General features: G+C 41.3%; 1 protein-coding gene across 2 annotated transcripts; it reads left to right on the top strand.

The window, feature by feature from the left end:
- The first annotated feature begins 1331 nt into the window (after positions 1-1331).
- On the top strand, positions 1332-27568 carry eepd1 (endonuclease/exonuclease/phosphatase family domain containing 1). 2 transcript variants are annotated; one of them, XM_029514325.1, is made up of 7 exons: positions 1332-2464; positions 13576-13627; positions 16827-16937; positions 18303-18437; positions 19326-19464; positions 20208-20402; positions 26435-27568. In XM_029514325.1, exons 1-7 carry the CDS (start codon positions 1614-1616, stop codon positions 26620-26622), a joined length of 1671 nt encoding a protein of 556 aa, XP_029370185.1. In that variant the 5' UTR covers positions 1332-1613; the 3' UTR covers positions 26623-27568. The 2 variants fall into 2 exon arrangements, with proteins under 2 accessions (XP_029370185.1, XP_029370186.1); XM_029514326.1 differs by lacking the exon at positions 20208-20402.

Raw genomic sequence — 27568 nt, forward strand, 5'->3', positions numbered from 1 at the left:
CAATGACTCCTCAATCCAATTGTGTTTTGTTAATATCATTAGCTCAGAGGTCAGCCACAAAAGTAAACCTAAATAATAGGTTATTGAAAATGGTTCCATTTTACGCTGTATCTCTGTTAGAGCCAGAGATCCATCTCATTGAATTTACATTCATCAGATAGGATTTTTCATAGATTATATAACTGTCTATGACTATATGTAATGTTCCCAATGTAGAACTATGGATGAGGGAAGTAACAAAAATAACCCTTTGAACCCTTTAAACTTCACAAAATGTTGAAGTTCCACTTGTGACCCAATAACCAAGGTAACCTGTAAAGGTCCTCTGCGCCTACATCAAAAATAACCTTTTATGTAAGTGATGTCACTGGGACCCTTGGAACCCCCAAATGACCAATGGAAACCTTTCAGAACATCAAGGATCCTCTTTTTGGTCCTAGAAACCCCCCAAAAACTAAGAGATGTGGATTAAAAAGAATTAACCCAATTTTGGAGCACTGTAATCCTCCTAAGAATCCCCTGCCATCCTGCCAAGAATGCTTTGGGTTTATTACAAGTGAATAGTGCCAATCGATAATCCAATCCATGAATGATGTTTCCATCATCCTAACAGAAGGTAAAAGGCATGAGGTAAATGGAGAACCACAGAATTTGCTGATGAATGATGAAACCAAGGCATGTGACTCATTTGAAATTATATTCCTTACACTAATTCAATCAGACAGTATCAGAGCTGACTGGTAATTACATTCTTCCAGTGATGGAAAGCACATACAAGCAGCAATTTTTTTAACCATGTGCACCAAATCAATATCTTTATAGAACAAAGAGAGCCCCCAATCCTGAGCCAAGAACATATTTGATAAACAACAGGCCAAATCCCATTACCTGTGCCAGCCATGACTAATTATTAACCAAATTTAAAGCCAAGTCGAAATTTATAGACCTTTATCACAATGTAATGAGCTGTGTCATCTGCTACAGATAATATTTGGTTACCCAAACTGCCATCATTCCTGCTGCTGCCTTTCAAAATAAAAACCACGTTTGTCATATGATTAAATCAAGCACACATCGACACAAATGAATAAAAGTAAATGTATAGTAGCTATATGGAAAATACACATTGTGGCTTTTACGGCTCTGTTGTGACAACACACATTTCCAGAACTCTTGATTGTAAGATTCATTTGTGGACAGAAACTTTTGATAGGTTAACATAGAACTCAGACCCAATTTACGCGGATGACTACCTGTAGACCATTTGCTTTGCGTGGCTTTTATTTTGAAATCCAACGGCTGTAGTTCCGTCTGTGGCAGTTTAAGCCGGGGCTCCCTGACAGATCTGTGAAACTGTGGCGTGAGGGCCGACCTGTGGCCAGCAACGTAGCGGACTGTTCCGGGGCAAAGTTTCCTGAGCTGCGTGGCTATCTGTGTCTTATCTTCCGGGGACACAGACCGGAGAGGACCTGCAGTATGTAGTGGACTGAGAACAGCTGCTGAACGGTACGCATGTCCAACATCAACTCCGCTCAGTGTCAGAGAGGAGGACAGTCTCATCTCCAGCCTGCTGTGTCTCCGCAGAGGCCAGTCATCCGCCCTCACCCGCGAGCATGGGGGGGAGTCTGGGCTGCCACCGCTCCATTCCCCGGGACCCCACTGATTTAAGCGCCGGGACTCGCAAATTCAGTGCCGCCTGTAACTTTGGCCACATTTTAGTGAACCAGGAGCGACTGAACATCAACACGGCCACCGAGGAGGAGCTCATGACTCTCCCGGGAGTCAACCGCATCGTTGCGCAGAATATTGTGGAATACAGGGACTGTATCGGAGGTTTTAAAAAGGTTGAGGACCTGGCTCTGGTGAGCGGGATCGGGGCCTCCAAACTGGAGGTGATCAAATTAGAAATCTGCGTCTCCAGCAGGACCAGCTCCTCCCAGCACTCCCCGTCGTCCCTACGCAAAGACCTGGATCATCAGCCCTGCACCGGGATCAACATCAATACCGCCACGCCGGCGCAGCTCATGAGCATCCGCGGTATCACGGAGAAGATCGCCAAGAACATCGTGAGCTATAGGGCGGAACAAGGCCCATTCAAAACCATCGAGGATCTGGTCCGGGTCAGCCACATCAACAGCTCCCTGCTGGACAAAATCCGCTTCCAGGTGTTTGTGGAGCGCTCCAGGGCGCCGTCGACCAACACCAATGGAGGGCTGACTTGCACCTCGAAGTCCCAACCTAGCCCGACCTCATTCAGCTCATTCAGGAGTGACGACCTGGACCTGCTGCCCGGGGGTCCGACCCAGATCATCTCAGCGCGGCCCAATATTGAGCCTCCTCCCGGGCTGCGGGACGGGAAGCCCGTGGTGCGTCTGGCCACCTGGAGCCTGCAGGAATGCTCCTGTGACAAGGCCAACAACCCGGGAGTCAAAGAGGTGGTGTGCATGACCCTGCTGGAGAATGAGTGAGTATCTGAACCCCCTGCTTAGAAGTGTGAGCTCATAGTCCAGCATCGTGAAAACTAACTTCATATTCTCATATCAGAGTGATGCAGAGACACTTTCAAATGTCCTTGCCATCATTAGTCTAACAGACGAATAGGATAGATACGTGATTACAGTAGAAAAATGAAATACTGAAATACAAGAAAAAGAACAAAAACACGCAAAAAGAAACATAATTTCAACGCAAAATGGATCTTTTAGAGGTATTTATTGTAAGGAGCTTGAGATTTGTTATGTTACGATTTCCTGAGTAAACCTGTTGAATAATTTAAATTTGGATAAAATTGTTAGCTACACCACAGTTTCCATTGTCAGTGTTATATTTCTCAGGCAGTTGCTCAGTAGATGTAGTGCAGATTTGTGAAGGTTTGCTGATTCAGGTCTATATGGATTGAGAAATTCTAACCATTAGTGTGACTCTGGCTCTAGTGTTGCCACTAGCTCTAGTTTTAGTGTTGCCATTAAAACAGTCATCCAATATCAGCTACTAATAGCCCATGTTGTGCTGGCTATCTTTAATGCAGTGCCACCTGATCCACATTGGATTTATGCTTGGCATAAATAGCTTATACCAATCCAGAGATCAGTGTAAACAGTTAATGCCATGCCAAGACCAGGATATTACCAGAGACCATCCCTGTTTCTGGTGATCCTAGCTGACACTGGGATGGGAGGAACCTGATATGTCTCCTGACTGTGGGAGAAAGCTGAAGAACCTGGAGGGAACCCATACAGGAACAGGGAGAACATGTTAACTCCAAATAGAAAGAACCTTTTTTTAAATGACATGTACTAGCATTCTAGTTGATAAATATGAGCAGAAACGCAACATCTGCCAGATCACAACCTCATCACTCAGGTAAAGGCTGCAGACCCATTTTACAGCATTGACCTCAGTGGGGTCCCACTGAGGTCAATTTAGGGACACAGAAATTGAGTCACACACATTCCACACACTGACCCTGGCCGGCTAAGATTTCAAGCTCTCATAGACTGCAATTATAGAAACCCTGTTACATCAGTCTGCTGGGATAGTATGATGACTGTTAACTGAAAACTGCTCACACCAACCAATCCAACTAATTAGCCGCCAGAAGGGATGGAGGAGGTTGGATGAACACATTCATACATTAATTCATTCATCTTCTCCAGCTTATGCATATCCGGGTCTCAGGGGTGCTACTCACAATGGGTGAGGATACACCCTGGACAGGTTGTCAGTCCATCACAGGGCCAACACACGGAGTTTGCATGTTCTCTCCGTGCCTGTGTGAGTTTCTTCCAGGTACTCTGGTTTCCTCCAACTGTCCAAAGACATCAGAGTTAACTGGTGACTCTAAATTGTCCGTAGGTCTGAGTGTGAGTGTGAGTGGTTGTTGATCTCTGTTGGTTTCTGTCCTGCACGCTGAAAATGAACAGGTACTGAGTGACTGACAAGGATCAAATCAAATCAAATCTGATTTTTTTGTATAGCACCAAATCATAACAAAGTTACATCAAGGCACTTTACATGAAGAGCAGGTCCAGGGAGAGAGAGAGAGAGATGCTCAGTCCTTCCCCCAGTAGCCTAGGCCAATAGCAGCATAGCTAAAGAGTAGAGGACTTGAACTTTTTAACTATGAGCTCTGTCATACTGAAAAGTTTTAAGCCTGGTCTTGAAAATTGCTAAAGAGTCCAACCCCCGGACCAAAACTGGAAGTTGGTTCCATAGAAGAGAAGCCTGATAGCTGAAAGATCTGCCTCCAGATTTACTCTTGGAGACTCTAGGAACCACAAGTAAACCTCATGGGATGGCAGTAAGTCACCATCTGCAGGATGGGGACAGGGAGAGAGAGGAGAGGAGCTGGGAGAGACAGAGACTTCGGGAAAACATGGTTTACTCTACTTTAGATTTACTCTTGGAGACTCTAGGAACCACATGTAAACCTCCATCTAGAGAGCAGAGTGGCCTACTAGGGCAGTAAGGAACTATGAGCTCTCTGAGATATGATGGAGCTTGGCCATTAAGCGCTTTATATGTTAACAGAAGGATTTTAAATTCTGCTCTACATTTTACTGGCAGCCAATGACGAGCAGTTAACGCGGGAGAGATGTGATCTCTTTTCCTAGTTCCTGTTAATATTAATGCAGCAGCGTTCTGAATCAACTGAGAACAAGGAATCAACAAGGGATTCCAGTTCTACACCCACTTTCTGTCTGAGAAAGTGTTTTGGTCATTTTGGAAATCCATCATCACCTCTTCTTCCAGGTTTGTGTTAGAACCCAGAGTAGAGCCCAGAGGACAGGTGATATCATGACACTGGAGAAACCTAGTCATAACAGGAGTCTTACGCTTATAGACAAACTCTTTCTCTACTGCTGTCAAGTTGCTGTTGGCATCAGCACCACTACAGTGAGCAGAGCGATCATTACATGGGCAAATTACCTCTTCACTGTTTTGGGGATCAATGCCAACTTGGATGACAGGGGAACAGGTACAAGCAACAGTGCCATCGAAGTTTGCACAGTATTGTCTCAATGTGGGAGTGATTCTAGACTGAACAGAAATCAGACGTGAGACGCCATCATCACTCACCTTCCAGTCTGAAAAATTCTCCACCTACAAAGACACCAAGATCTTTAAAGGTGTAATTGCCCCATGCGGTGTGATTATCTTTGTCTAAAAGCTGTTCACTGCTTCAATATCAGACAGAAAATTTACACAACAGTCAGCAATCTTCTGCCTACTTGAGCCTGGAGAGGTTACAAATTACAAAGGCTTTGTCATCAACCAGATGCTGTCTGAAGTTGGGGCGACCCTCATCATCCCCCAATTTAAAAGGCAGCAGGTTCAGCAGAAAGGGCACTGAAAAAAGTATTGCTTGACTAAGGGTCTTGGTGAAGACTGTTAAAGAATATCATATCTGGGACACAACTGTTCCTTTGACCCTTTCGGGCTCACATTTTATAAATACCTTATACTTTTTACAACAGACAATGAAATAAATAGTATGTATGTAATGTAGGTAATCCGATTTAGTGAAAATTAATGGCGTGTCCTCACAAATATATGGAAAATGGAGATGTGGTTGTGTGTGCCTGACTGTGTAATGGTGTATGTGGGCCTCTCCAATTCATGAATTAAAAACAAAAGAGATTCTTCCATCACCCTTGTTGACATCCAGGAGGTACACTATTGGTCAAATGTTTGGACACACTTTCTCATTCAAATTAATAGCAAAGTGTGTCCAAACTTTTGACTGGTAGTGTATGTGTCCGTGCATGTATTAAAATAAAACTGATTGAGTTTAGCCTTCATCTCAGTACCTAGGAATTGATCAAGCCAAATTCTCTCTACTGCCAGGTCACTTTTTGTCAGTATTATGAAATCACACCATGCAAATCCAGTTATGGTCAACAAAAGCACATGAACAGGAGCATCCTTTTATCTGCATGGGTGTAACTGCACACAACACAATCTAGATGTGGAAAACTTGTGTTTCAAGTAAAGTTTGGATGTTTAGCCTACAAAGTAAAAAGTGTTTGCCTTTAACTAAACCTAGCACAAAAAGAAAGGAAATTTGTGTTTGGTAGATTATTTCTTTGTTGCATCAATGCTTCTTGGCAATAAATCTTATACCATTGGAAAGCCTGTTTATTTCCCTTCTAAATTGTGCTACATTAGTAAGGAACATGCATTTGTGGGATGATCAGCAGAGCTGAGTATGGGGGTTGTGTCCATGAAAAATTTGCCAAATATTCTCTGCCAATGCCAAACAGCTTATTCTGCCATCGACTCTTGTTCGGTGTTTGGTGGATTGAACGATTGAAGTTTGAAGAAACAAGACATATGGGCAATTTACCAAATTATTCATTGAACAAACAGGAGCCTCAGTAATGTGTGGAAGAACCATACACAGCCACAACAGCCTGGCTCCTCCTCCTCATGCTTGTCACCCCCCTGGTCACACACCACTGAGGGATGGCATCCCATTCTTCAACCAGCATTTGTCACAAGTCAGCCAATGGGGTTGAGGTCAGGGCTGCTGGCAGTCCATTCGATCCTTTGCAGTCTCTGATATACCCCGCTTTGTGGGGGCAAGTGTTTTTCATCTTTGGGGATGGAGTTCATTCCCACACTGTTGAAATATGGGACTGCCACTGGTTGCAGAAGCTCTGGGCATGTTAATCCAGGTTTGTGATATGACCCCCAGGTCCTTGAGATGGATTTAGGACATCGTAGTAGTCCTAAGTCAAAATATTCTTCAAGTACAGCTTTATCCTAACAACTACTAACATGTCAAGTTGCTAGTCACATTTATTACTTTTTACATGAAACAAAATATTTGGTGACAAGTAATCTTTATTATTAGAAAGAATATATTTAAATAGAGAGAGACTGGTGTTCTGGATGTCAAGAAGAGTTCAAAACTGTATGAACTGTATGAAAAATAAAATACATAGACTTTTGGTCTGGTTAAATAAATGTATATTTCACTAAAGCTAGGTACGTTAAGTGGACTGACTTCACCCGTACTATAAATTCTTGACTACAAGAATTGTACTACAGTGCGAAGGGACAGGTGACAAATTTCTTGTTGCAATGCTTCATGAAAAGCCAATTTTGAAAATATGATTGACCCACTCCTCTTTTAAAATCCCTAGATTCTTTTCAGACTACTGAAAAATATTGTTTCTTCTGGCTTGAAAAGAGACATTTAGTATATTTAACTGTTGGAATATGTGGATCACACATTGTAACATCAACATCAGCCCTTCATGCCATCGGCTAGTTGGTTTGCCAGCTGCTGTTTTGAAGTTTGTAGCTTGTAATTTGTCAATCTGCTATCTAAACCATTTGAGGAACCCAACCTGTTGATACTCATGCTGACAGTCATTAGATAGAAAGCAGATTCAAGGTTCTTCGGGTTGGCTTCACTTTTGAGACCCAGAGTCTACATCCATTTTTATCGACTTAGTATAGGATGTGAGATGTGGTCCGTTGCCTTATATAATTAGGCATTTCCTTAATTTATGGGCTGTGTCATGGGATGCTTCGTGAGCCATCTTTAAAGTCCTCTAAAGATCTGTCTTCATGCAGTGTTTCCTAAACAGTTTTCAGTTTCAGGAGGTTTCTCTTCCATCTCTTTTATAAATGATCTAGACATAATAATAATAATTAAAAAAAAAAGTGATAAATAGCATAAAATTCTGATAAAAATAAAAAGTTATATTTGCAGCACCATCTGGAAATTCTTTCCTAATTTGAAAAAACAGGTGTTTAATGTTTGTCATATTTCTTTATTTATTTGTATACAAATGCTTGAGCCCTAATTACTCACGAGATGTTAGTTTTGGGCGTTGGTTTCATGACAGCATGGGTTAGCAAATAGCTACAGCAAACAAGTTGCCTCATGGATGTTGGTGTTTTCCACTATTGTTGTTTTTGTTTTTTTATAATAAATATATAATATTATTATTGTCATCATCATCATCATTTTTACACACAGATCTACGAGCTAGTCGCAATGTCTCTGTAATTCATACTCAACCCACAACAACCCACTCAATAAGACAGAGGAAGATTGTGGAAGAGATACTGGGTGTTTGCGCAGCTTATTTTCTGTTGTGTGAGGAATCACAATATTGGGAGTGTTCACACTCACTGGCTTTGCTCCAGGCACAAGCAGAAAGCTTTTGGAGTTCAATGAACTCTCTCTTACCAAAGGTTACACACCAAACTGTGCTCACCGCCACATGCTCCCAAGCCTGCTGATGTTAGCAATCAGCATTAGTGAGTCTTGCACGCTGGCCAAAAAGGAAGTGAAACAGCAGCTTGGAGCTTTTGCCAATGGGGTTACTATGGGTCAAGGTGTGGATGAGCGCTGACAGAGACGGCTTGGCTTTGCTGTCAAATCTACTTCTGTGTGCAAGTTTGTAGGCAGACTCCGTCAGACTCACTGAGCTGCTTCTTTTCAATTCATTTACCTGGTGTATACTGTAACCTCATGATGCATGAATGTGATGCAACCAACAACATCTTTTCTGGCTGTTAAAAATGTAAAACGCAGCAAATATCCCTGTTCAGTGTGGCTTTGCATATTTATTCAATTTATATCCCACCTACCTGGCATTACAAACAGGAGGCTAAAAGAGAAAACGCAGAATCAAGTTACAGCACAGTCATGAGGAAGTGATCTGTCCAAGCATCCCTCTCATGGGTTTGGTATGAGTCATTGATGAGTCAGTTTGGTAAACATTAATTCACATGCTATAAATGTTTCACAGAGACTGCTTTTGTTAATTCTTTAGTGAGATGTGAAGAGCAATTGATTCTATCAAGGCTTATTTAAAATCTAAAGGGAGATACTGTAACCATGTCTTCTTCGATTCTAAATCAGGTCTATGTTCTATGATAATACACCCTTTCAGAATGATTTTTTTTTCTTTTTTTCTTTTTTTCTTTTTTCAATTGACCCTTATCAATTGGAGTTCAAATTAAGTTTAAATTAAAGACTTTTTTTGTTGCAGCATATGCAGCATATATAGCATATGTCTATTCTACAGTGTCTCTTGACTAAGCAACAGATGTTCTTCTCTATGTTGGTTAAGACCATCAAGTCCATCAGTTTTACATATATACCTGCCTGCAGCACTTATTATTGTATTATCTACAAATGGTCACACTGTTTAACAGCCAGCCACAACTCAAAAAGCCTTTTAACAACTTTCTAGATAATGCTGCTTTCTGTATAAAGACAGGGACAAGCTTCCAGTTTGCAGGCTGTCACTAATTAAGCAGCCATCCATATCACACACAGTTCAGATGCAGATCATGTGGTCGTAATTCTTCTGTATCACGGCCAACACAAAGCTGTCTGCATTTACTTACTTACTTACTTTACTTACTGCATTACATTGATGAGAGTAAATTTGCTTGGTCATTCAAAGTGGACACGGACAAAAAGAAAACAAAGTGTGCAGCCACTGCTTCCTGAAACGTACCAGTAAATACAACAAAAGGCACAAGTATCGGGTAACATCATAGCATTAGATATAGACATACAACATAGAGTGATTGGCGTCAGCTTCTCCTGGTCTGATTCCTTCAGTGTCAGTGGTTAAAGAGGTTCTCTCATTCTCACTATTTAACCTTTTCTGTCTCAAACTTATTGCTACTAGCTGTTTTTCCATTTAAAATAGGGACTGTTGAAAAATATGGAACTGTTTTATTTTCTGTTTCCTTCCTATGGGCTTTTTTCCCTTGTAGCTCTATGAAAATGCTCTTTCTCATTATTACACATTTTTCTCTTGTCCCAGGATGTCCTGTGGTGGCTCTACAGAAAATTATTCAAGTTCCCTTTCATCGTCATGGGGTATTTCAATGTTGATGCCCAGGGAACAGATGTGTATTCATATGTAACTGAAGTCATCAGTAATTGACTGTGGACTTTATAAAATACATGGTTACATGTTATTTAAAAGCAGTTGTGTGTTTACACAGTGTTTATGCTGCATCTCTAATAATTATAAAGCTTCAAGGTTAAAAACTAGTTACTCCAGCAAGCATAGATAGTGCTATAATTTATTTATCTATTTATGTAGTTTATATTAATTAATCTCAATCCCACAGTAATATGAATGAGAGCACTGAAAGAGAGTTGTGTGGAGAGACACTCTCAGAACAGAAATGATAACTGTCATGGTGCATGTTGTGTTCTGTTGTATAAGTGTGTATGTCTGTTGTGGTGATCTGCAGCCCCAGGCCCTTTTCCTGTGTGAGATGAGGATGGACCCCAGAGACATTATTTATGCTCAAGGTCATCTCTGCTGCTTATTATTATGAAAACTCACACATGACCTGTGACTTACTTCATTTTGAGTTAGACTTGTACAGTTTGCTTCATTATTTTGTGCTCATCTATGGAGCAGCAGGAAGATGTGGAACTGAAATTCGGTCAGATCAAGATCAGATCAGATCGGTCAAAATATAGATAAAAGTGTCTGTTGTCACGGTAACACTGCATGCTTTGTGTATTGGTAACCTTTGTTATTATTTCTACCCTTGTCAATGTCTGATTTATATCCTTTTTTTTTCTGAAATATGATGTCCATTGGATTATTTCCTATAAACGCAGCACATTTCAGTGCATTCAAAGCACCTGCTGAATCACTGATTCAGCATCATCCACCATATACTGACTGTATGGCTGAACCCCACATCAGCTCAGTGTCAGCAGGGCTTGAGTGCGTGCCAATGGAAACAGGGGGATCAGTGTGTTCACCACCAGGAGTGTAATAGTGTGAGAGTTTCTTCTTTCACCGGGCAGAGTGATCACACCAGGAGAGGAAAGAGGTCGCATCTCTGTGAATGTTTGTTCTGAAAACAGGATCTGGGACTAATGACCAAGGTGAAAAAGTTTCTGCAACTTATAAGTGGAACAGAGAAATCAATGGTTTTAGCAGCAAAGATGAAAGAAGTATAATAAATTTTGTTAGCATCCTGCTTGTCTGATGTTTGCAGTTGGTATGAAGTAACCTAGATAAGTTTAAACTGTGTCTGATATTCTAGTTAAACACATACTGAGAAGCCAGAACATGGGATCAAAGTGGCAGTGTGACTTATCTGACATATAGTCAGTATATAGTTAAGTATTTCTCTCCAGTTGGTATATGTTTGAGGCTCTTGGTGGCCTTGGATGAGAAAGTAAAAAAGACAGCACACACTCGCGATGTGTGATACACATGGAAATATCACAACAATTTCCAATGGCGTCTTGTCACACATAAAAAGAATTGGTCTGTCAACACATCCACTCTCCTGTATCTGAGTGTGATGACTTGCACTATCTGCAATTTGCCCTTCACAGTTTCACAGCCTCGACAATGTGAGGTGTGCAACTTCGAAGAGGATGTGTGTTGTAACTGCTGTCCTTCACAACTGTGGACTGATTGCGTAGCACATGAAGCCGGTGCTGTCAGATGCCCCTCAGTGGAGGTGACTGTGACTGTGTGGAGGAGTAACAGTGTCTTTAATGTTCAGCAGCAGCATTTCATAAATACAAAAGACTGTTAAGCAATGTGCTTTCCTGTTCGGCTGATTCTGAATTTGAGGTCAAAGCATTGTAACCGACTACGTTTCAGTCTGTCACAATCAGTCGGACTAGCATGTGGGACTGCAGATGAAGAGATGAAGTGTTGTATAGCGTATGTATATCAGTCTGTATTATTGCCTTGTATTTTTTTCTTCTTCTTTTCTTTTCTGTAAATTAAGAAACACTGGAGGATTATTACATTTCATTCTAACCGTAAAACTCTAAGAGTCTTCACATGCAGAGACCATTTCTAATAACATGAATCCCACTATTATCAGACTGCATAATACCTCTAAAGCAGCAGGTCATCTACTCCAACTACCTGACTTCTTTTCTACCTTCTTATTTACTGACCTGTCTACCTGTCTGCCCAATAGTCTACCTACCCACTGACCTATCTACTTACCTGCTTACGCTTGGACTCTCCAACCTATTTACTGACTGACTGATTTGCTCATTCATAAATTCTTTCCTTTTACCTGTCTCACTAATGACATCACAACAATGGTTTCTCTTTAGAGCCAAATCCAAATGGAAAAGCACTGGCGCTATTGCTTTTTATTTTGACTGTTGGCCTGGAAAAGGAATTTATAGGTATAAAGTTGTTGAATAAATGTTCATTGGCTGGAAAGGCCCCCCCTTTCCTTTTAACTAACAGCCTTAGTCCAAACTTCCATGTACATTAGTGCACATGTTAAACAGTATAACTATACTTTCAGTCGATTAGCTGTCAGTTGGTTCCTGAACGGCTGATGTAATGTCTCCTGGTGGTCTGGATTGATGTGGTTTTCTCTGGTTTGTAGTTATATTGAGAACCAGGAGGCTGTTTTTTTCACTGTCTTGTGGAACAGAACAATCTGAAATGACTAAAAACTGACTTCAGTTTTCAGATCAGTTCAGATCAGATTTTTACTGTAAACTATCTGGATCTTTCGACAGTGTAGGTGGTTCTGGTACATCTTTTCCTTAAATTTTATCCTTTTTTTTTTATCAAGTTTGTAAATTTAGAAATGTTCTGCTATTGTCTTTTGGTTTACAGACAATAGGAGGTTGGTTGGTATTTAAATAATCTAGTGGAATATTTGGTCACTAACTTCAAACTTCAGGACTTGTTAGTGGGGTTCTGTATGACTGTTCTTTAGGACTGTAAGATATAACGTGTTATCTTAAAATAAAGACAAAAAATATCTGATAATCCATGAAACCATTAAAATTATGATTTTAATAGATACTTTCAGAAAGTTTTGTTATGGGTGAAGAAATAAACACATCATCATGATACTAGTTTCTTCTTCTTGATCCAATCTCCTCAGTCTTATTCATCATGTCTTTGAAATAACTGACCGAAGGAGAGAATTACCTTGTAATCATCTTCATCCTACAACTGCAACTTGCAACTGACACTTTGTACTGATTTAATTTTAGTTAAATCAGTACTTTTGTATGGCCTGATACATGTATAAATATATATATATATTTAAAATAAGGTTTTTATAATCTGAATAATAATAAATAATAAAGTTAGAATCTGAAAGAAAACAACACAAGCACAGATTTTAAGCAGGGTTGTCTCATAGCTCTACAAACTAAAAATCAACACTTCTCACACAAATAACATACAAATACAGCAAACAGTTTCAAATATGAAACCTCATATTGCAGAGCAATTCGCTGTGTACACTGTAATATAATATCAGCAAAATCCTAATATTCAAAGTTTAAACCCGTCTACAACTCCAAAAATTAGTTGACAATAATAAACAGTCAGCAGCTTTACCAGCAGCATTTCATAGTAAATACGAGTAATAGCACGGCAGAGCAGCCAGTTGTGAAGAGCCAAGCCCCTCAGGGTCTTGAGATAGCAACAATAGCTACTTTAAGTTCTTTCCAAAGGAATACAATTATAATTTAATCTACTGCTATTATATAAAGTGTAATAAAACATACAGTCAGAATCTAAAGATGTAATTATGAAATTTGTCACTTTTTGCTTCTAGCATCAAGTTACTGGCTGTGCAGGGTCTGCTAGAGCGGGAGGCTCTTGATAAGGTAAGGTCTTCTCTGATTGTTTCTGTAGGTGCTGACTTGAATTTGCTGCATTCAGTAACAAACTCAGAAACTCTGCCAGTGTTTCACAATGATTTCATGTGTTGCTCTTATGCAAATGTTCCTCTTTCGCTTCTGCTAATTCTGTGTGTGTCTATGACTCCCGAGTGTAAATGTCCTCTATTTCTAGGCCCTGACTCTGTGTTAGTGGTCTCCTGTGTTTTCATGACTATAAATATGATTTCCATGGGTTGGAGAGTATCCTGTTCAGCAGTCAGAGGAACCAGGGAACATCGGATTAAATTTTGGTTCAGATAGTTTTCTTTGTTTGTTTGGTTATTTGGTTGGTTTTGTTTTTCTTTTAAATAAGAGAGAAAAAATGCTCAAAAACATTGACACATTTATTCTGACTGCTGGGAGCAGTGACAACCAGATTTCCCAGAAGAGAAATGACACACAAACATGCAGTAAATAATCACAGAAGCCTTTCAAGTTGCTCAGCAGCACAGGATGTCTGTGCTTTACTGTTTTTGACCCCACAGTTTTAAACATGTTCACTCCTACTACTACCTAATAAAAACAGATACTGTACTGGGATCAAATACACAGAGTGATATTTCTCTTTAATCTCAGTCTCAGTTACTGCTTAAAGGAACTTTTTTCTTGATGAATTCCCTCCTCGTTATATAGTATGAGTTAAGTCTAGTCAAAGTCATAGATTCTGAACCTTAGAGGACATCAGACCCCAATATATAAACATTACCTGGTTCAGTATTCAAGAAACATCTCCATGATGCACTGGGATGCATTGTGACCAGTGGTCATAAGGTGTTTTGGGTCTCACAACATACACTCTCGTCTAGGCGACCCAGCCAGGGTTGATCAGGACCCGACTTACATCCCAGCAGCTATCCATTCCATTTTCTGCTGACTCATAACCAGATTGAATGGCCCTCTTCTTGGCTGCTCCTGTGACGCCCAATCAAGTGAGGCCCTTACAGAATGAATGTCCTGCAAATCCTCTACAGCCAACTTCTTTGGGCTCGTAAAATCTTTTCCAGCCTCTGCCCCTGCACTCCTCCACTAACGTGGCATGTTAATTATTACCTCTTATTAACTTCCTCAATGCAATCTTCCCAAGTTACTGTCAGTTCCAGCATGATCAGGTGTTTTTTGGCCTCTGAGATGATGACCATGTCTGGATGGAGTGGAATGTGCTGTGGGAAAGTCAGCCACTTTCCCAGGTCAACCTTCAGCTGGCTTTGTGGAGGAGGCCTGTTATTGGTTTTGGCTGAGTCTGGGGTTTTTCTCCAGCTTTGATGAAAGTGACTGCTTTCTTTGGTGCTTGGTGGTGTTTGCCGATGTTAATGGCTGGCACTGAACTCTTAGCAAAAGCACTAAGCACCCAGTCATGTTGCCATTGATAGCAGCCACCTGCCAGAGCCTTTGGATAGCCGCTGGGGAGATGTTCTAATTAGCCCCTTCCAGAGCAAAGTAGGCAGGAAGGTGCCTTGCTCTTTCCACAGGTGTGGAGGTTTGTTGGGCTTGATAAGGCGTTGTAGACTGCCTACACCAGGAACCGGACGAAACAGAAATCTACCTGCATGATGTTTGGCCAGGTGATCCTGCGCTGCAGTGTACTCTCCCATCTGGTCCAAGCTCCCTGCTGCCGAGTCTTACTGCCCTGCTCACTCACTCTTCCTCCACACCTGCTTCGACCTCTTCCTGGAGAATGTGATGTCTCTCCTTGCCTTAGGCCTTGCGAACCTGGTAGCTTTGGAACTAACCCAGACCCACTCTGTTGATTGCCAGTGTCCACCAATGCCTTTTGCCTTAGGTGTGACTCTGTGACCTCCAATGCTGTCTCTGCTCTCCACCTCCTTCCTGTTCTCACAGCAATGCCGGCTGCTGACACTTTAGCATCCCTGGAGTCCCTGTACTGGAGGACTTCCTGCGTGCAAGCCACCACAAACTCTTCTTTGAGTCCACTGAATGGTAGTTACAAGACGTTTCTTGTCCCATACAATAATCCGCTGGTGGTCTACCAGGTAGACCTGATTTGTCCAACTGGGTGGGCCAAGTGTCAAGCTCTTCTGTTGACTCCTGGTTCGTGGCATTATCTTTCAAGCTTGCATCTTCCCCAAGTTCTGCTGTGATGGATGGAATGACTGTTCCTGAGATTAGGAATCACCTTCCCCTTCTTCAACACCATGGACCTTGACTTGGAGGGCTTAAATGTCATCCTAGCCCAGGTGATGAGTTTCTCAAGACCTTTTAAGATCCACCTGCACCCTGGGACTGACATGTAGTGACCCTAAACCTGAATCTTACTTGCAGTGCAAGCTCAACCAGCTGGTGTGGTATTGATCCATAAGCATAACACAGTAAGGTCGCCTCTGTTCTCTGTGCTGCCTTACAACACCCCTGTGCTCCAAACAGCCGGGGGATCCAGGGATCCCACCCTTCTGCACCGAGGGGTCAATGTAGCTGTTCTTGAGGAGAAACTGTGTCAGCCTCAGAGAGACAATGCTGAAAAACACCTTCCCTTCAACACTCAGCAGTGAGATTGTCTGGAACGGGTCGATGTTTTTTGAGTTGTCCTCCTTGGGGATCCAAACTCCCTCAGCACACCTCCACTGGTCAGCAACTCTCCCTCTTTGTCAGGTCACCTTCAAGATCTTCCAGAGGTGCCGGAGAAGCTCTGGGCAGGTGTGGTAGGGTTCACCACTGGGGCCTGGGGAAGGTGTTGATCAAGCTGCCTTGATGACCTCTTCAACCTCCCTTAGACTTGGTTGATTGAGCTCTGCTGTTGGGTGGATGGGGTTGATTATGGCCAAACTGGCAACTAACTCTTGCCCCCTCACAGGAAGTTGCCCCAAAAAGTTGTTTTGTAAAGACAAAGGGGTTGTAAATGATGGCTGCTTGCTTCCTGGCTCACTCTTTACCCCACCTCCTGTTCAAGTCACAATGAGAAAGACTAATCTAATAGAATAATACTATCATGTTAGGGGAAAGGACAGCAGTCTCCTTGAGATAAATTGTATGAACAGCAGAGAAATAAGGATTTATTTTTTTGACACTTCAACAACAAAAACAAAATCATATATCATATATCATTTCCAAAATATAATATCAGAATGTGTTGTATATGTGTTTACTGTTTCAATATGGCACTCTTTTCATTGTCGTTGTTGTGTTGCAGTTCTGTGTGGAGTTAAACCAAGGCTCTTTGGCCAGCATACGAAAGTGGAAATGGCCAAGAGGCTCATGGAAGAGTGTTGTATCTGAAAAACCCACAGGGAGCTCCATCAAGGTATGATCTAAACAGAAAGTTCCCCCTCACATTCATTAAAATGCAACAGAAAACTACTGCTACACTAGTGGATAAAATCAGCATTGGTAGTAAATTAGTATCCACAGGTAGTGGATACTAATTCTACCAATGCTGATTTTATCAACCCACACTTAGCCAGGCCCTCACTTTCAACAGGCTGATTCCAAGGGCCAATCTTATGCAACACTAGAGTCTTCAGAGTTTGAGACCAAACCACTTTTTATTTTCTCATCTACAGCAAAGCATCCTGAAAAATGCTAAAGGAGAGAGACTTCCACTTAGTTCAGCTCATGTCTGTTAGCCTATCAAAAGCCTCCAAAGTCTTTTTCAAGGCACAGTCAAATTAGTAAATATCGACATATGAGCCACTGTGGTATAGTAAATTAAAAGTCAAATAATCTGGTGAAGCTGGTGAATTTTTTGGGGGAAAATTACATGTGTTGTGACAATATAGACTCGAACCAACTAACACTACAGTTTGGCTTAAATTAAAAAGTTTCATAATTTTGGAGCATAATGAGGACATCATGTTGGTGAGAACCGCACTGGCTGGAAAGGTGTGCAATACTCAAACTATGAAATCCCTAAGTGGGCTACTGAAATATATGTAGATCACAGTTGACAAGTCATCTTGTCTATTTTAGGGTGTATTTTGTGGAAAAAGTGTCCATTTCCAGTTATCGTGATAGTTTTTTGTTTCACACCAAATTAGGTTTTGTTATTGAAAAGTTAATACTGTGCCCAGAGAGTCCTGACTAGTCCTGACCACCGAGGATAAAAATGTCCGAGAGACAACATGTTGCCCTGACCTTCACATTCTGCATGTGACACTGATCCAAACATCAGAAGAACATTGTGCATGTGCTCTCTGTAGATCCACGTTATGCTGTTCATAATGTGTATTCAAGTAAATGGGAAATACTGCAACACTGACCTCAGATCAGGGTTTTGTTGCACAATGTCTGTCTGCTGCCACAGGATAGAAATGCGCCAACAATGTATCTGACCACACCTCATTTTAAAACCAACTGGCCCATTATAGCACAAATAAGAACAAGTGTGCTTGCTGTTTAAACATGTATTTAACTGTTTAGACTGTGTAAAACAGTACACTTTGTGCTGGTTTGTACCACAAAGAAATACATCTGAAGAGTTGACCTGTTGAAACAGAATAGTGTTATCTAGCAGAGGATTATGTGGAGGGTCCAGTCACACTACCCCTGCTACTACAGAAAATAATCCACTTAATGGACAGGGCACATTTGCATAAGACATTCATTATTATGATTGTTACATGAGTAAGCGATTGAAAAAACACCCTTTGCCACAATCCTGTATTCACAGGGCATGACCTATTCTGGTTTTCTTTGGGACACCTCATCTGGTATTGACCTGAAGGACATTGCAATCCTGGAGTCTCCTGCTGTTAATAGCAACAAGAATCAACCCTGCCCTCGACACTATATGGCTCACTTTTTTGTAAGTGATGGTTATTCCAAAACCAGATTGTAATGTTTAGATAAGATATGTTAGCCAATTTATCAAGCAGATATAATCTGTTTTGTTAAAACAGAGAGTCTCCTTCAATGAGATCTATAATGAGCCCGTTTTCACAAATACTAATACACTGTGCATAACACACAATAAAATACTCCACAGGAGAGGCAGATAACTGAGGGTCAGAACAAATAAATCATGACAAGAAACAGAAGTTAAAACAAAACAGCAGAGCACTTTGAGCATTAGTCCACATTTTGGAATAATTTGGCAGTTGTTTGGTGGAGCAAATTGCTGAATTAGCTTCATGAGGACATTCTGAAAAGTCCAAAAGTTATTCTTGGTTAGATTTTGGTGGTCCAAGTTCAGGTCACAGTAACCACAGACTACCTGAACTTGGCTTGCCCTACAAATCCCTCCATGAGCAAGCACTTGGTGGCAGAGGAGGGAAAATTTCCTTTAAGAGGCAGAAACCTCAGACAGATCCAGATTTAATGGAGGGTGGCCATTTGCCTCGACTCGCTGGGATGAGAAAGAGAGAGGGAGAGAGACAATCAGAGAGAAAGAGAGAGAACAAGAGAACAAGGAAAACTCACAAAAATAGTATTGATGATAAAGACAATGACTGATCCTACTCATAATAGTACATTAGTAAATATCACTAGTAGGGTAAAATAACAGAAAGCAATAAGAAGCGTGAAAATAATGACAGTAGAAATATTAACCAATAATTATTTACACATGATGGTAGAATGCCAACAGTGAGCTGAAGCTTGTGTGCATCCTTGTCCTTTGTATGTGAATCATGATATTTAATTGCCCATAAGTTATAATATTGTGACCAGAAACATGACTGACGTTCACCATTAGGTTGGTTCCTACGACCTGACAGTGGTGAACATCCACTTGTGGACCACAACCTCACCAGGAGAGTCCAGCGGCAAGAACCACAACACAGATGAAGTCAAGAGTCAGCAGCTCGCCACTAGTATCCAGGAGGCACTCAAAGGTCAGTCTGTTAGCCACCAGAGCTTTTCAAAGTGTGGATAAGGGAGGGCTACCCAACTCATCCTCAGAGACGACAAAACCCCCATGTCATACATAGCAAAGCTTTTTTGTGCCGTTTTACACAAGTCAAACAATTAATAATTTCCGGGTACTCTGGTTACCTCCCACTATTCAAAGACATCATGTTTAGGTTAATTGGTGTCTCTGTGTGTTGGCCCTGCGATGCACAGGCAATCTGTCCAGGGTGTATCCTGCCATCACACAATGTAAACTGGGGTTGGCTCCAGCAGAACCCCGCGACCTGGAAATGATAAGCGGGAGAAGATGAATGAATTAAGTAATCCATGGGACATGAAATTAAGTCACCACTGTACACCATGCACACTACTGCGCTTAAGAAAACTGTAAATTTTCACTGTCCACTGCCTTGGGATAGTAATGTACCCACAATGTACCTGACCAAACCTCAGCAAACAGTTGACTATAGTATACAGCACTATAATCTTCTACTAATCAACAAAAAACTCACTGTAGCTGTAAATCACTCCATTGTGTGGCATGAATAGCTGAGTTTAGCTAACCAGGTATTTGCAATTGTTTTGTTAAAGTTACTTTTCACACAGTGTCAATCACTGTGGGTGGATTCATACAATATCTCCAAATGGGGAATGACGGATCACACCCAGTGCATCCTCCAGCTCTGTTTGGGCATAAATTCTATGTTCTTGACCTATCTCTCTGCAGGTGAGAAGGAGTTGCTGGTGCTGGGAGATTTTGGCTGCCCCCCTCAGAGCTCCGAGCTGGACATACTGAGAAAAGAGAAGCTCTGCGCCCTGATACCATCAACCCAGTTCACCAACATAAGCACACGCTCACCACAGGGCACACACTGCCTGGATAATATCTGGGTCAGCCGCTCCCTCAAGAAAATGTGTTCTGGTAGGTGTAAATGTCTTTGTGTGAAAGCTATCTTAAGTCGTGGCTTTGAATTTTAATGAATTCATTAGAGGCTCAAGTGCAGTCTCAAGTCAGTCATTAGAAACAGATCTGCTTTGGGTCTGAAGTGAAAATTACAAATCAACCAATCTGCTCCCATCTTATTTGAGACAAGCATCAATGCACTCTTGAGTAATTCTGGAAAAATGCAGCTGGACTTTCAAACAAGCTCGAAAGCCTGACATATTAACTCAGTGCCAGAAAACAGAACAAAAGTTGTCATCAGACCTTTGGGAAAATTTCCCAAAAAAAATTTGTTTTGAGCATTACAACGTTTTGTATCACAGTTGATTAATCAGACATCAGTCGTCATGGTAATTTATTGGCCACTGCAATGTTTATTTAAGACACGAAAAATAATGAACATTACATTTTATAATTTGTTCATTCATTCATTCATCTTCTAGCGCTTAGCAGGGGGTGCTGGAGCTAATCCCAGTTTACACTGGGTGAGGTCAGGGTACACCCTGGACAGGTTGCCAGTCCATCACAAGGTCAACACACAGAAACCAACAGAGGCCAACAACCACTCACACTCACACTCAGACCTACAATTTAGAGTCACCAATTAAACTAAACATGCATGTCTTTGGACGATGGGAGGAAACCCACGCAAGCACAGGGAGAACATGCAAATTCCGCACAGAAAGGCTCCAGGCCCGGGAAATTTAACCCGCAACCTTCTTATTGTGGGGCAAGAGTGCTAATCACTATTACGCCACACTGCCTTGAATAATTTATTATTTAAATGAAATCACAAAATAATGGGCAGGAGGAGTACAGACGCCTGCTGGACAACTTTGTGAAATGGTACAGGCTCAACCATCTCCAGCTAAACACTACTAAGGCCAAAAGATAGTGGTGGACTTCAGGAGGAGAATGTAGATTGAGGGGGTCAACATGGAGGTGGTCACAACATACAAATACCTGGGGTTCCACCTAGATAGTAAACTGGACTGGTCAGTGAACACTGAGGCCCTCCACAGGAAAAGGCAGAGCTGGCTGACTGAGGTCCTTCAGGGTCAGCAGGAAGCCCATTGCTATGTTCTACCAGTCTGTAGTGGCCTGTGTACTCTTTTATGCTGGCATGTACAGGGATGGCAGGACTAAAAAATCTATGTTGGGCATCTGGACAGGCTGGTTGGGAAAGCTGGCTCTGTGTTCAGCCTTTAACGGCTGCAGAGGAAAGGACTCTGAGCAGACTTCTGTTCTGCAGACAGACTAAGGAAGTCCTTTGTTCCCAATGCCATCTAACTCTTAAATACCACACAGAAGGTGTGAAATAGAAATAGACTTAGTACAATGAGTCTACGCCCATCACCTGCACTGTCTGTGCTGAACTTTTTTACTGGCGTTGGTAAATTGTACCAACCATTCTCTTTCCAGGCTGCATTAGCCCATTGCACCCCCACCCTCCAACCTTTGGCCTCAATTCTTATTCTTGCTTTCTAATATATTCTATTATTTCTATATAATTTTTAAGTGGGCGATTGTGGGATGTGAATCGTGTATTTATTGAGTATCTATCTGTCTATGTCTATCACACCATGAAGGCAGCCATATTGGATATGGCATTCAAAGATAGTAATACAGTGATGATCCACCAGAGGGCACAAGACACGTGTCAGATTGCAAAGTGGATCAGCTGTGTTGATATTGTGTCTGAGAAGGAGACCTTAGAAAGGAATGTAATGAATATGATACAATTGGGATTAAAGGGTTGGGTTGAGTCTCAGAATATTTGAAAAAGGTCATGACAAGTGCATTTCAGTCCTTGAATGATTTACAGTAAGTTCAAGTCGAGTCTCATGAAAAATATAATTGAAAGAAATTCAAATCTCAAGTCAAAGTTCTCTTATTCAGGACAAGTTAGTCATTTAAGGCCAGGTTGACTCATAATTCATCAAATCAAATCAAATAAAATCAGATTTATTTGTATAGCACTAAATCATAACAAAGTTACATCAAGGCACTTTACACATAGAGCAGGTCTAGACCAAACTCTTTATAAAATTAATTAAAGAGAGACAACAGATCCACGGTTGAGCAAGCACTTGGCAACAGTGGCAAGGAAAAACTTCATTTAAGAGGCAGAAACCTTGGGCAGAACCAGGCTCAGGGAGGTGACCATCTGCCTCGACTGGTTGGGTTGAGAGTGGGAGAGAGAGAGAGTGAGAGTCATGGGGGGGTGTAGGCAGGAACATGTTGCTGCATGAAGTTCATGGAGAGAATTCTGTACTACATCTCGTAGTACAGAATTCATGAAGATATGGGAGCAGCAGGCATTGCAGGAACATGGGATGGCAGTAAGTCACCACCTGCAGGATGAGGACAGGGAGAGAGAGGAGAGGAGCTGGGAGAGACAGAGACTTCGGGAAAACATGGTTTACTCTACTTTAGATTTACTCTTGGAGACTCTAGGAACCACAAGTAAACCTCCATCTAGAGAGCAGAGTGGCCTACTAGGGCAGTAAGGAACTATGAGCTCTCTGAGATATGATGGAGCTTGGCCATTAAGAGCTTTATATGTAAATAGAAGGATTTTAAATTCTACTCTGTATTTTACCAGCAGCCAATGAAGAGCAGCTAACACGGGAGAGATATCTCTTTTCCTAGTTCCTATTAATATTCGCTGCAGCAGCGTTCTGAATCAACTGAAGGCCTTTCAGAGATTTGTTTGGACATCCAGATAGTAATGAGTTACGGTAGTCCAGCCTAGAAGTTACAAATGCATGGACTAGTTTTTCTGCATCATCCTGAGATTCTGATTTCCCTAATGTTTCTAAGGTGGAAGAAAGCTGCCCCACTGACTTTTTTTATGTGAGGGACAAAGGACATGTCTTGGTCAAAGGTTACTCGAAGGTTTCTTACAGTGCAGCTGGAAGCGTTAAGATCTAAAAGGAGAAATATGGAGGCTGATCCATTGTCTGCAGCCATTAGAATATCATTGGAGACTTTAACCAGTGCTGTTTCTGTGCTATGATGGGTTCTAAATTGTGGCTGAAACTCTTCAAACAAACCGTTCCCATCCAGATGGTCGTGTAATTGTTTCGCTACTGCTTTCTCAATGATTTTAGAAATTAATGGAAGGTTCGATTATGCGTCTATAGTTTGCCAAAACTATGGATTAAGATTAGGCTTTTTAAGATGGGGTTTGATGACTGCAGTCTTAAGAGTCTGAGGTACATAACCAAAAGATAAGGCCAAATAAATCAGATCTAGAATGAATGGCTCAATTCAGTAAAAAATCTCTTGAAAGAGGCTAGTTGGTACTGGGTCTAATAGACAGGTTGACAGTCTGGATGATGAAACTATAGAAACTAGCTCTGAGAGATTCAGAGGTGAGAATGATTCCAGATGTAAAAGAGGCATTGCAGTTGATTTGGAAGTTGCTGTATTCAGTATGAGATTTTTGTCTAATGTAGGCAAGAGTTGATGAATTCTTTCTCTGATTGTGAGAATTTTATCTGTAAAAAAGTCCATAAAATTGTTGCTGTTTAGAGCTAAGGGGATCACTGGTCCAACTGAGCTATGGCTCTCTGTCAGCCTGGCTACAGTGCTGAAGAGAAACCTGGGGTTATTCTTGTTTTCTTATATTAATGCTGAGTAATATGATCTTCTAGCACTGCTGAGAGCTTTTTTTTATATGTTTTTAAGCTATTTTTCCAAGCTCTTCCAATTTACTGGAACGCCAATTTCTTTCTAATATCCTTGATGTCTGCTTTAAGGCACAGATTTGGGAATGATACCAGGGAGCCAGCCTCCTCTGTTTTTGTTTTTAGCCCCTCTTCTGTTTAATTTGGGTTTCGTGTCTTTTCTAAATTTAGGTGGTCGGGGGACAGACACAGTTTCTATAGACCTAAACATTGACAGAGACTATTCTATTCTCGGCAGGTGACAGCTCGGACTGAGGTGCAGAGGAGCGTGTTAAACTGCGGCTCTGCCTCCTGGTCTCGACTTGGGATTGTCAGGGTTTTGGATTTCTAATAAAATCGGCCATATTCCTAGAAATGAGAGCGGCCCCGTTCACGGTGGGATGAACACCATCTCTCCTAATTAGACCAGGTCTCCCCCAGAAAGACCTCCAGTTGTCTATGTAGCCCACGTTGTTTTCGGGACACCACCTCGACAGCCAGCGGTTAAATGACGACATGCGGCTGTACATGTCATCACTGGTCCGATTGGGGAGGGGGGCGGAGAAAAATACAGTGTCCGACATCGTTTTAGCAAAAATACAAACCGATTCTACATTAATTTTTGTGACTTCCGACTGACGACGTCAGGTGTCGGTACTGCCGACGTGAATAACAATATTACCATATTTATGTTTACCCTTAGCCAGCAGTTTCAGATAAGACTGGATGTCGCCTGCTCTGGCCCCCAGGATACACTTCACTGTGGCCGCCGGTGTTGCTAATTTCACGTTCCTCAGAACAGAATCGCTATTCACTAGAGTCGGCTTTTCGGCGGGTGTGTGGTTGAGAGGGGAGAACCTGTTGGAAACGTGAACTGGTCGGTGGTGAAACGGGGGCTGCTGCCTTCGACTATGCCTCGGACAGTCCCCAGCCGCCCTGACGAGATCCCGGCTGCTCGGGAGCCACTGTGGGGGAGGAAACTTTCAAGGCTGCAGTAGGAGCTGGTCTCGGTTGGCCCGCACTGGCTACAGGGGGCAACGCATAGGCTGGGCTAGCTAAGGTGCGGAGCCGCGACTCTAACTGACTAAATTTCGCCTCCATTTCTACCATCATCCTGCATCTATGACAAGAGGTGCTATCATAAAGGAAGCAGAAGAATAGCTACACGCGAGTCACACAGAACAGGAGAGGAGAGGAGGGGGAGGAGGAGGAAGAGAGAGCTAGAGGACATTGCTAATCGTGTGGTTTGATTAGCGAAGCAGCAGAATGGGCTCTAAGCTTCGGAAAGGGGAGAGATATTAAGTTGTATACAAGATCAATCGAGTGAATAGGAAAGAATAGTAGAGACAACACACGAGTTAACACAGAACACATCCACCAGTGACCGGAGATGACGTAAATCGCCTACCGCCATTTACTTAAATAATAAATAATTCATTTAAAATAAGTCTCAAATCACAGTCATTCAAGCCCATTCTGGACTGCTCAAGACAAAGTCAAGTGAAATATATGAGAGCTCAGAATTTTGGCCATTAAAATTACAAGGTTTTAGATTGTAGTTTTTGCACAGCTGATTGAACTAATTGGATTTCACCCAGTCAAAACTCATGCATCAAATCAATTTGAAGTGTCAGCTAAATTAATTTTCACAATAGTCAAGTACATGTAGAGTGTCAGGTCTATATTTTTCAGCTTTATGTTTGACTTGATGCCTCTTTCCATGATTACTTTTCCCCTTTTTCAAAATTTCTGGTTCTCTGTTTTCTCTGAATTTCCAGCTGCCATCTCAATGAATGTTCACATCCAACCCAGCCTCTGGTGTTTCATGACAGTTGGATTTAAGTTTCAGCAGCCTTTATCAGAGCCATTTGTCACCCCAGAGAGCGGCTGAACAATTAATCAAAATATTATGTGTTATATATATCCAGGCCACAATATGGCTTAGAACAATTTTCTATTTCTACTAGCTGCTCTGCACCTGAAGATAAAATGTAGACTATTATATTGAAACATTTGGTACTACAGAATGAATGTGATTTTTGCTGATCACCTAACCATTTCTAGATATGTCTATGTATTACAATATTTTCTGTAGTTGCTATATTTTACATATATATTTAAATTTTTTCCAGTAGATAGAAAATGTAAAATTTCTCACAAAAATCATGCCTCATATCAAAAATGTAGTCATTGCTAAATTATTTTATTAAAATTTGTTTCCACTTTACCTCAAATTGTAATAATTTCAGTACATTGTGTCTAACAGGGTTATTACACAGCTCGCAAGCTTTCGCACATTCTGGCTGATTTGCCTGCTCTTTGTGTCTTTGTGTCTGACAGGTCACTGCATGGTCATACGAGAGGGCTTGACTAACCCCTGGATCCCAGATAACTGGTCATGGGGTGGTGTGGCATCAGATCACTGTCCCGTGGTGGCAGAGTTTTATGCTGATGTATCCACAAAGGAGTTGAGCAGACCTGGTATGGCTGTGGACAGAAGAGACATTATGCCCAAACATGAGCGGTGACAACACCATTGCCACAATGGAGACACTGGTGGGTGGTGTCTGGCTCTATGTCCTGCTTAATGTTGGGCAGCCTGGGAAGAAAGAGTTTTTTTTTTTTTTTTTGGTGGTGGTTGAGGGGCTCCGTTTTGTGCCAGAGACAAATTCTGATCCTCTACTTCAATACTGTTCTCCTGCAAAAAAATAAAAATGCTGAAATCCCCAAAACTCCCCTGGAGATGGGCAAAGTGCAGTGTAATAGAGTTTATTCTTGCAACAAGATATAAGCCCATGCTGACTCCAGAGTCAAGCTGAGTACATTGCATCTAAGCACATCTTTTATATCATTCTCTTGGGTGTCAGATCCACCATTGTTCTTAAACAGCCAGTCTTTGTTTTAGAGATACAGGTGCCAAAAAAATCGCCAAAAATTTGAGTGAGTAGACATCTCTCCTTTGCTGACAAGTACATTTTTTTGGGATGGAAAAAATTCCCAGTTCTCACAGTTTTTTGTAGCTACAATTTTCAGGTGTTTCAGGTGTTTATATATATATATATATATATATATATATATATATATATATATATATATCTGTCAGGTTAAATTTAAGATGCCATACTTTCATGATTAAACATAATGACAAATTATATATACATATAAATAGATTCATTTTCAATATCTCAGAAAAAATGAACTTTAATCATGTTAAATTACTTTGCACATTGTTGTATTCATTTTTATTCTGATTGGTCACTCTAAATATATAACTCATTCTTGGTGAAAATTACTACAAGTTTCTTTATGAATATGATGAAGCACCAAGATTGCCTTCTGTGTTTCAGTTGGTCAATGTAAAATATTAACTGGTATATAGAATCATGCAAATGTCAGACAAAAAAAATATAATAATGTACATTAAAATGTGCCATAGATTTTCGATGTCTATATGAAATAAAGGTGCATTGGTAG

The sequence above is a fragment of the Echeneis naucrates genome, chromosome 11 (genome assembly GCF_900963305.1).
Source record: "Echeneis naucrates chromosome 11, fEcheNa1.1, whole genome shotgun sequence".
NCBI lineage: Eukaryota > Metazoa > Chordata > Actinopteri > Carangiformes > Echeneidae > Echeneis > Echeneis naucrates.

Coding starts and splice junctions, on each gene's coding strand:
- eepd1 (XM_029514325.1), top strand. CDS start 1,614: ATGGGGGGGAGTCTGGGCTGCCACCGCTCCATTCCCCGGGACCCCACT. Junction 16,938..18,302: donor CCACAGGGAGCTCCATCAAG/GTATGATCTAAA, acceptor CTGTATTCACAG/GGCATGACCTATTCTGGTTT. Junction 19,465..20,207: donor TATCCAGGAGGCACTCAAAG/GTCAGTCTGTTA, acceptor ATCTCTCTGCAG/GTGAGAAGGAGTTGCTGGTG.